The following is an 11,298-nucleotide window of genomic DNA, read 5'->3' as shown; positions in this document are numbered from 1 at the left end:
TGTGTCTTTGATCTTGCTCCCTACACTACATGTTTCGGCCTCAGACGGCCATCATCAGGTGTATAACACTCACGTCGCTGTCACACTGCACCCAGTTCAAAATTTAACATCTAAAACACTCTCCCTGTCATTATCAACTTCTACTTCGTTGATAGCTGTCCACCCGTAGATTACTTCACACACGTTAATTTTGAGTTTATTGTAATAGCACCATAATAAAATCTTTAGTTCTAATTTTAAACCTTTAAATTCTTGTCCAAATTTTAAAATTTTAAAATTGTTAGGGTTATTCGCCCTGTGTTTGAAGTGCTGCAGCGGCTAGTTCTTGTTTCCACACTGTATAGGTGTTATCCTGTGTAGTCTTTCTGTGTGCGTGCCGCTGCTATTCTTTACTACGTGTGCATACGTAGTAAAGAAGTCTAGGAACAGCTGACATAATGTCTCACCGTATCCCATTATTATTTCAGTACCTGGCTAATGCAAAATACGAGCTTATTGTCATTTGACCTCTTATGTAGAATACTAATAAGAGTAACAACATTAATAATCACACAAAGAGAAAGAAAGAAAGAAAGAAAGAAAGAAAAATTGGCGTTTGAATATGAAGCCATAGATGAAAAGAGGATAAAGAAATGGAGAAACGGAAATAAAGAAAAGGGATTGATAAAAAATTTAGTTGAATATCTTCTCGAAACTTTTCTTTCTCTAGCTCAGGACACCAAATGCTTCTCTCCTCTCACTTGAAAACAGGTACAAGAGATTTAAAAAAAAAAAAAAAAAATCTCCGTGGCCTGAAGTCCTCAAGCAATTTATACCGACCGAGAGACCGCCACTTGTCGGCGAAGTTAGTGTATACTTTTAGCGTGTGCAGCGCAACGAATCTCCACGACCGTTAATTTCGGTTTTCTAGAGCGGAACCGCTATTTCCTTAAAATAGCTCCTCAATTATCATCACGATGCTGAGTGGAGCCAATTCCAGACCCACTACTTCTCACGAAATATCTAGTAACTCCGGGAATTGAACTCTGACCACTAGAACACAGAGGCGGTCTAGTTTTAAAGTATACTAGCCAGGGATTGGAAAGGCAATTTTATGAAGCTTCGACCTGAAGTGAGTTTCCATGACTACTACTTTTTTCTCGAGGTGCTACTCAATACATTTACCCAGGTGTAGGGCTCAGAGAATCTGGCGCCCTTCACTATAAGGAACAGTGAAAATATTGTAAGGTGAACTGACACAGCACTGCTAGGTAACTGACCGGTAAATACATATCACAGCAAAGCATGCGCAACACGCCTGATAACAGTACGTGATATCCTTTGCTGAACAGCACACCCGTGTGGAGGAGGGATTTACTACCTCCACCGTGACCCTGCGAGTAATAGGAGGAGAGACCGTGCCATAGCTCAAGCGGTTAGTCGCTGGCTTCCCACCGCGGCGGCCCGGGGTCGATCCCGGGGCTCGTCAAATGGGATTTGTGGTGGACAAAGTGGTGCTGGGACGAGTTTTCTCAGAGTACTTCGGTTCCCTCTGTTAATCTTCATTCCACCACATTCTCCATCATCATAATAACCCGGGGCAGGCTACAATAGGCCAGTCAGTCATGATGTGTATGTAATGGCCGTCTTGTAGTGCACTCAGTTTCACATGTCACTTCACGAAATGTTTCGGCAACATTGTGCCATCCTCAGGTGCTTTATTTACGCTAAGATATTGCATTGCTTGCCATTATGTGTCTTTCATAAAATTATTAAAATGTGCATTCTTCATCAACTATAATAAAATTTGTATACACTAAAACTTGTTCATCTTATGCGTCTTAATACAAACTCGCGTATTGTATGGTTCTTCCACTATGGGATTTGTTTTTCCTCTTTTTTTTTGTGTGTGTGTACTGTGTCTTGTGATGTGTCCAGTCAGTGGCTGCCGTGCAGAGTGGACCCAGTTGGTCTCCACTTCCCACTAAGCGAATTAAAAAAAAATTAGGAGGAGGTGACGAAAAGGGAAGGCTCAAATTTGAGACAGGAAAATATGGTCTCGAGTATCAAGGGACTCGAACCCGAGGAAGACTGCGCTGGGAAGGACCAGCAGCATATACAAAAGGTAGACCCATCCTCCCGTCAGAGAGGGGCCCACAAAAAACAATACCGTAACCGTCAAACAGGAATAAAGATCTGGTCGCAAGCCCCAGATGGGTGCTTTATGCCAAGATAGACTGGCCTACTGACCGTCGGTCGTGAAATGAGACTCAGACTCAGAGACTCAGAGACTCAGAGAGCTGAGATCACAAGTATCACAAGAGTTTGTACCCACATTTTTGGATTCGACTCTAGCGAGACAGACGCAGGTTGTGCTCAGATTTCGCAGAAGAGTTCCAGAGTGTACTGACTGTGTAATAGCGCTCTAAGTGAATAATTGTACGAGTTTGTGTACAAATAAGCGTCCAATAAAAGAATTCGTTCCAATCCGAAGACCCACGCAATTTATTCGTGTCGGAACAGCCAACGTTACACTATTATATATATATATATATATAACTGCGTACTTTATAAATCCCTTTAATCAATAATACCAACACGATAACAAACGCAATGTTACTTAAATGCCTTAAATGCCTAAACCGATCGTCATGAAACCTGGTACGTATATTATGTCACCCGAGTCCGTTTCAACGGCATAGTTCAAATATACCAACATTACAGCCTCTCAAATTTCCGATATATAAACTTAATATTGCTTGAATGTCGGTACCAATTTTCATGGAACTTGGTATGTATATCATACCACCTGAGGTCAACTCAATGATGAACACTATAAACCCCTCGCATCAGTAATACCAAAACTATAGCCTATCAGGCTCTTGAAGTAACGCACTTAATATTATTCGAATGCTTGAACCAGTCCTAGTGAGACTCGATATGTATGTCATGCCATAGGAGGTCATCTCACTGGCTTATTTAAGAAATTCCTTCTTCAGTAATACCAACACTGCAGTTGTTGAGGTAACGCCATTAATATTAGCTGAATACCTGAATCTATTTTCATGAAACTTGGTAGGTGTATCATGCTATTTAAGGACAACTCAGTGGAGCCTCCCTCCAGACGTTATTGTTTTATTGGCTTCATTACGCATACATACTGAAGTTTTGTTTCTTCTTTTCGTAACAGATACCAAAATTACAGCGAAAGGAAAGTGGGCGCTTAGTTCTTCCCAGAATTTCTTGTTTGTTAATAACTCAAGAACAGAGAAAGAATTCGTGACCTTGTGCAGAAATTGTTTAAATGAATAAAAACTATTTACTGCTTTTTAGAAATAGTTTACCTTATTTGTCTGAGCCAGTATAACTGGCAAAGAATATAGAAAATCTACGTAACATTAATTTTGTTAGTTTTTTGTTGAAACTTTAAACAGCTCATTTTGTTCTTGAATATAATTCATGTCTAATATGTACCATCAAAGGTTGTTTGGCTAAGAATTACTTTATTAAGCTGTGATTTCAAGGTAGGAAATTAATATTTGACAGGGTTTAATATCGTATGTAAGGTTTTTGATTCATAGGATGTTTGTGTTCGTTTATTTCGAGAACAATCGTTGCACGAACAAGTATTTATAGTTAATGAACATTGAATTTAATTTGTTCACAGAATAATCATGGCCTTTAGAAGGATACACTTGCTTCCCTTAATTGTGTTCGTAGCAGTGCCCGTTTCATTCTTCGCCTCGTAAGTATAATTATTCTTGTTAACATATAGAAACCATGATCATTTCAACTAGTGACTAAGCTTTCAAAAGATACGAATGAATGAATGAATGAATGAATGTATAAGGGGTAGGCCTTCTCGGCCCTTGACCGTGATCTACAGTGATCTATTGTGCTTCCCCTTTTGACAGGATTTTGTACGTGGGGGCGTCGAAATAGTCACTTGGTTCCATAAAGTACTGACCCAAGTGACGTAATCTTAAATAAGTTAAGGCCTCACATTCACACAGGATATGTGTGGCTGTTTCATTTTCTTCCTGACGCCTCTCACAAGTGGGACTATCACTTAGTCCCAGTTTGAAGAGGTGTCCTTTGAGGTGACAGTGTCCTGTAAGTAGTCCCACCACCCATCGTAGCTGGTTCCGGTTTAACTTCAACAGTTCCTTCGCTCTTTCAGCAGAGGGTCCTCGAATGAGTCCCTTTGCTTGCCTGAGTCCAGTCAAGGATCCCCAGTATTTTTTCAAAAGAGAACTAACTATTCTATATAACAGGCAGCCTTGGAATGTGGCAATTCAAATGTATATTCCTTATTTTCTTAGTGTTTCACTTTCCATATAGGTCTCTTTTACATACAATTGTGATAAGAATCATAAGCCCACCAAATACATGAATAAGTCCATTTAGAAAATCTGATAATCGTCAAACTGGTTATCAATTCGCTGAAGATTTATTACGTGCGCTGCTGGAACCTATCGTGTGCCAGCTGAGTCAAGCCCACATTCCGTTAAGATATGACGGTATTTTACTATTACCTCCTCATTCACGGGATAGCTCAGTCGGTATAGAGACGGGATAGGGGCTGGACGGCCGGGGTACGATTCCCGGTAGGAGCAAAATTTTTCTCTTCTCCACAATGTCCAGACCGGCTCTGGGGCCCACCCAGCTTCTAATCCAAAGTGTACCGGGGGCTATTTATCCGAGGATAAAGCCGCCGGAGCGTGAAACTGACCACTCATCTCCATCTAGTGCCGATGTCAAGGATGGTGGAGCTGTACTTTCATTCCCTCATATGTCTCCATGGCAGTGTCTCATTCAGCGTTGTCTCCTAAATTGTCTCTTGCTTTTCGGTAAAGGTAATCGTGAAGTTGCCTCTGTGCTTAATTAAGTAAACGCCGCGCTATGAAGACATAAGAGTTACGGAGGTATAGCTCCAATAGTCTTGGCCACTGAGCTAGGTGGAGGTGAGTGGTCAACTTCACATCCCTTCCGCTTTAACCCCTGGGAAGGGGTGGGTCCGAGAGCCGGTCTGGACGCTGCGAAGCAGAAAAATCTCTTGCCTCTGCCGGGGATCGAAAGCTGACCTTCCATCCCGTAGCCTGTCACTATACCAACTGAGTTATCCCGGCTCACCTTATTTCTAGGTCCACAGTAAAAATCTGTATACACTTCTTACCTGTCCGTCGAATGCTCGGTTCCCCCGTTAATCTCATCATTCTACCATTCACTATCCTATTAATATCTGGTCAAGGCTACATGAAATTCCTCAGAATGACATTTCCTCCATTCTCCTGTTACTACATCTCTTAGGTCCGAATATTCCCCAGAGAAATCCATTCCTGAACACTGTGAAACTGTTTCTTTCTTGTAGTGAGGGACTAAGCTTCACTCATAAAAACAATGGGAGAACTATCTGTTTTGAACTTTTAGATTGTAAGTATACCGTCAATAATGCAACAATAATCTTATATAAAAGACACAGTATTTTTATGTCGTTTACTTTGTTGTGTATGCACTCAAAGCACGCGCAACAAAGTAAACGACATGAAAAGACTGAAATAACCGCCAGAAAATGTACAATGGAAATATCCTACGAAAGAAACTAACAACAAAAATAACGATGTACCTAAGGGCACAGAAGACAAAGTGTACAGCGCAGTGGTCTCCCAAGTAACAAAAAATATTGCCCGATAATGGTCAATGTGTGGCCGAAATGTGTAGCAAGAAAAATGAATGTATACACGTAAGTTTAATGACATTTTCAAGTATTTAACAAACATTATTATTGTATTTTATATAAGGTTATTGTTGCATTATTGACGGCATACTTACAATCTAAAAATGATGTCACAATACAACAGGATATTGAAATATAATATCTGTTTTGAATTCCAATTTTGAAGCCCCTAGAGAACAGATGGTAGGTTACACTGATCTGGATTGAAATGTAAAAATATTCATATGGGGGCCTTCGAGGGTAAAGGTGACATCAAGGCGTTTGTCTCGTGAACCTCAGGAAAGCCATGACCTGTAGTATTTTATGTTCTCACAAGGGTTGTTCTGAACAGTACTATCTTCTGAGATATAATGTTGTGTATTCTGCTGAAAGTCAACCGACTTTCAGCTGCTTGCAACTGTCTTTTCGCTAGTATCTTACTGGGCTTATTCGACCCTGAAGATGGAGGCCATTTATTCCTTCGAAACTTCGGACGACTTTCAACGGAGTACACGGAGTTATATCCTAGAAGACAGTACTCTTTAAACCACGAAATCATCGGGACAAATAACACCGGACTAAAGTCAAAACAAGGCCTCTGGAATTAATGTCAAAACCGAAACAAGATGCAATCTGTTCAGCAAAAAAAAAAAAAAATGCTAGTGGTGGTGGAGTCCAAGTGGGTCCACTCGGCACGGCGACCACTGAGTGGCCTATTGTAGTCTGCCCCGGGTGATTATGACGATGGAAAATTTGGTGGAATGAAGATAGGCATGGGAAACCGAAGTACTCGTAGAAAACCCGCCCCAGCGCCACTTTGCCCGCCACAAATCCCACTTGACGAGACCCGGGATCGAACACGGGCCGCTGCGGTGGGAAGCCAGCGACTAACTGCTTGAGCTATCGCGCGGCCACGATCTGTTCAGCAAAACTCAGATACTTTTTTCTAAATAGAGCTACGCGTCTGTTAGAGATTTCGGCAGGACAGTAACCAATGAAGATCCCTAAGTTAAAGTGACGTCATGTACCTGTGCGATAGGGTGTGCACTCATTACGTCGTCCTCATAAAAGGCTGTAATTCTCGTGCGTCACAGCTTGCTCGAAGTACGTGTTGCTCAATTCAATGGAAAAATACGGCACTTTGCGCAAAGACAGGAAGAAATTTGCTTGTACCTTAGAGACATACGGAAGTTGAAATTCTAAGGTGAGTTTTCCTATGTCATGTTAATAATCAATGGATCAACTATTAACACAGTTGGATATAATAAATTACAAGCGTCCTTAGATTTTCCGATGAGGTCGTTCTTTTCAATTTACCTAATCCTTCCAGCCGTACTATGTCCTTGGAGTCGACTCAGCCTGAGAGAAATGAGTACCAGGAATCTTCCTGGGGGTAAAGGGCGGCAGTTGCGTAAGGCTGACAAACTCACCGCCATCTGTGAGCCGATTTTCTAGAAAATATGGGAACCTCAACGTCTCACAACCCTATAGGCCTCCACGGCCTTTTACAGGGATACCTTTACCTTTCTTTTACTTTAGATTTCGTACGTAACTTCTGACAAAGAGCTTTATTTTGAAATATTCACAAAAAGCAGTGCGGATGAGACATACAGAACACGCAGGAAGAGTGGAGAGGATTAGAAATGTATACAAAACTTAATGCGGAACACCAGACCGGAAGACACCACAGGGGAAAGCTAGGGGAAGATTGGGCAATGGTGTTAACACGGACCTTCAAGGAACAGAATGTGATGGTGTGGACTGGATCCACCTGTTTCAGAATCGGGCCAAGTAGTGGGCTTTCTTAACACGGTGATTCATTTTGGAGCTCCATGAAGGCCATAATTTTCATAGAATCTTCTGAGTAAATAAACGAAACTCTTGGGACGCATTTGTGTTTCATTCCATTACTCTGCAATGTAGGGAGTTTGGACAGTAATGAATCACTTTTCTGTCAACAGGTATGCTATAGCAGTCCATAACAACCATGTTGAACCTGGATTCCCTTATATAAGCGAAACGGGGAGTTTCTCGCCCGAGAGTTGCATATTTGGACAAGTTATTAACTTTGCAGCTTTCCTAAGTGAGTAATTTTCAGAATCTATTGTAAATGTAATGTGTTTTTTAAAAGTTCAGGGTCAACGTATGAAGACTTCTGAAAAAAAAATAAGTGCTTTCAAATGTTCATAAGTATGATCACAACAATACTGGAAAGATATCCATAGAAATATCGCGAGAATTTCATTTTGGTTTATATCATATTATCATATTCCATATTATACATTAATTTTAAGTACAAAGATTTACACAGACTTTCTGTATTTGCTAATAATTACAAGAATGTTATATATCATTATCATCTTCACANATAAGCGAAACGGGGAGTTTCTCGCCCGAGAGTTGCATATTTGGACAAGTTATTAACTTTGCAGCTTTCCTAAGTGAGTAATTTTCAGAATCTATTGTAAATGTAATGTGTTTTTTAAAAGTTCAGGGTCAACGTATGAAGACTTCTGAAAAAAAAATAAGTGCTTTCAAATGTTCATAAGTATGATCACAACAATACTGGAAAGATATCCATAGAAATATCGCGAGAATTTCATTTTGGTTTATATCATATTATCATATTCCATATTATACATTAATTTTAAGTACAAAGATTTACACAGACTTTCTGTATTTGCTAATAATTACAAGAATGTTATATATCATTATCATCTTCACATTTTTTACGGGGGGCACGAGATAGCGTAGTTGGTTGAGGCACTATGCTACAAGCCGGAAGGTCGCGGGTTCAATTCCCGATGAGGACATTGGATTTTTTTCAACTTNAAAAGTTCAGGGTCAACGTATGAAGACTTCTGAAAAAAAAATAAGTGCTTTCAAATGTTCATAAGTATGATCACAACAATACTGGAAAGATATCCATAGAAATATCGCGAGAATTTCATTTTGGTTTATATCATATTATCATATTCCATATTATACATTAATTTTAAGTACAAAGATTTACACAGACTTTCTGTATTTGCTAATAATTACAAGAATGTTATATATCATTATCATCTTCACATTTTTTACGGGGGGCACGAGATAGCGTAGTTGGTTGAGGCACTATGCTACAAGCCGGAAGGTCGCGGGTTCAATTCCCGATGAGGACATTGGATTTTTTTCAACTTACCTAATCCTTTCAGCCGCACTATGGCCCAGGGGTCGACTCAGCCTCTAACAGAAATGAGTACCATGAATATTCTTGGGAGTAAAGGGCGGCTGGCGCGCAAGGCTGACAAACTTGCCGAAATCTATGAGCCGATTTTCTAGAAAAATGTGGGAACCTCCACGGCCTGTTGCAGGGATACCTTTACTTTACTTACTTACTTTTACATTTTTTACAGACATTCTTCAGTGTGGTGATAATTAATTAAATATACGTCCATCCTAAATATATATGTTGCTCCAGTTTAGCACTCTAGCTTGTAATTCCACTGCGTAAATTCAGTACAATGTGAAACAGATGGAACACAATCCTGTTAATATCCAAATTAGCAAACTGCTGAGTCAACTTTCTCAAAATTTCTTCCAGGTAGTAGGATGAAATAACGGTCACGGTAGCCGAGCGGTCTAAGGCATGCACTGTCTTCGCTCGCTTGGAAACCGGGATCATGGGTTCGAATCCCACTCAGGGGATGGATGTTTAGTTTGTGTGTGTGCGTTTTCTTGTGTTTGTGTGCAGGTAGAGGCCTTGCGACGAGCTGATCACCCGCCCAAGGGGTCCTACCAAATGTGTAAGATCTAGAAAAACCGAAGTGAACGAAGAAGTTCATGGAGGTAGGCCTAGGCCCACTGGGGTTGTAGTGCCAAGGAAAAAAGTAGGATGACATCCGTCATTAGTGTCTTATTACTTAAAAGATTGGAAGAAATCAATTTAAAAGAACAGAAAGGAAAAAAATCTTTTAAAATATGCCGCTCCTAAAACGGTCCTCTTGACCGCTTGGTTCACCTGTGCTCTCTCGCCGGCCCGGTAGACTTCGAATGGACGTACTAATTTTTAAGTAATCATGTGTTTATTTTGTCTCCTCTTCTAGCTGTTGTCTGTGTATATATAAAATACCTGGAAATAAAGAACTGTATACAAACTCTTACGCCGGGGGACGGAGTAAGCCACAGATTCAATAAAGTGACTCTGGCCTTCGGCCTTGCTTCCTGTGCCGGCCTTGATATAGTGGCCAACTTCCAGGAATCTAACGTTATTGTTGTCCACATGCTGGGAGCCTTTATATGCTTTGCAGCTGGAACTATATATTTTATCTTACAGGTAAGTTCATTAAAAATCTTCTTGTGAATTTGACGTATTATCTTATTCGTGTTGGATCGTTATGGCTATTCAACACCATCTTGTGGATACGAAATGACATTAAAGGTATTTTTAGGACCTTTTCGCAACAATAAGTCACCATTAAAGTCCGCGATGTCCGCTTATTGCTCTGTGAGCATATATGCAATAACTCCTCACTAAATAAATGAACTTATAGTGTGTCTAACACATACCCGAGGTTACTTCATCATCATGCAGTAACTACATCGTTACTTCATTATTAGAATGTTACGATATTGCTTTTAACGCATGATGTGTACCAAAGTAGCCATACCCGAGATCTTGTTAACAAACAGGAGTTTTCTTTCATAATGTTGTCTACCGAAGGTGTGACGTATTTCTTTTATTGCTAGTGGGGTGGGACTAAGTCCCTTGTACTGCGGCCACTTATGGCCTATTGTACCAGCCCCAGATGATAGGTGAGGGTGATTGTGGAGCAATTAGTGGAATGAAGATTGGCAGGGGAAACCGAAGTATTCGGAGAAAACCTGTCCCATCGCCACTTTGTCCTTCATCATAATCACCCGGGGCAGGCTACAATAGGCAAATCAGGGACCGCCGTGCCAAGTGAACCCAGTTGAACTCCACCCCTCACTAAGCGAACTAAAAAACTAACTGGTAGTGCTGTGGTTGACAGACGCCCGGTTTTCATAACCAAGAACCGAGTTCAGTTTTGTGTGATGGCCCAATTCTAATGGATATAGTGGTAAAGAATTATCCCTAAATTAGGTCCGTCTTGTCACTCATACCCCCTGGGTGCATCCCATCCAGTACAACATTGTCAGTTGGAACTTTGTTTCTGATTGTTATGCCACCAGTTAGTCCGTGGTTACAGGGGAGCGTGGAGGTATCCCCGCTGTCACCTTCTGTACTGCAGTCACAGGGGTAGGGCTAAGGAAACGACTGAATTACTTCCTCTATCGTTGCTTCATTGGCTAGGGGCACACTGTTCACCGGGCTTGGCAGGAGGGCGCGGGTGCGAAATGTGGTAAGGGAGGAAATCACATTTACAGAAACCCACATCCTCACCCTATGCTACCCTATATTAGTATAAACAAGCAATATAGTGTTATATACATTTAGTAATATTACAATTAAAGAGCCGACTGGTTTCGGATTACACATTACACTTTCTTAGACGATTCTTGGACCTCATCTTTCTCTCTCTTTTCATCCAGTTGCGGGTCGCTAGTCTCCTCTTTCTCCTGTTCTACTCAACCACTGTATA

General features: G+C 40.8%; 1 protein-coding gene across 4 annotated transcripts in view; it reads left to right on the top strand.

The window, feature by feature from the left end:
* The window catches only part of LOC111865264 (DNA damage-regulated autophagy modulator protein 2), an 18,973-nt gene that overhangs the window by 3,587 nt on the left and 4,088 nt on the right, over window positions 1-11,298 (top strand). For all 4 annotated transcript variants that reach the window (XM_033751752.1, XM_033751753.1, XM_033751755.1 and 1 more), the window contains 3 exons: window positions 3,647-3,724; window positions 7,657-7,778; window positions 9,781-10,010. In XM_033751752.1, the coding sequence (XP_033607643.1) occupies window positions 3,647-3,724; window positions 7,657-7,778; window positions 9,781-10,010 (430 nt within the window). The remainder of the gene's footprint in view (window positions 1-3,646; window positions 3,725-7,656; window positions 7,779-9,780; window positions 10,011-11,298) is intronic.

The sequence above is a fragment of the Cryptotermes secundus genome, unplaced genomic scaffold (genome assembly GCF_002891405.2).
Source record: "Cryptotermes secundus unplaced genomic scaffold, Csec_1.0 scaffold1133, whole genome shotgun sequence".
Lineage (NCBI taxonomy): Eukaryota > Metazoa > Arthropoda > Insecta > Blattodea > Kalotermitidae > Cryptotermes > Cryptotermes secundus.
Note: the sequence above shows the minus strand (reverse complement) of the source record. Positions and strands in the feature narration are given on the sequence as shown.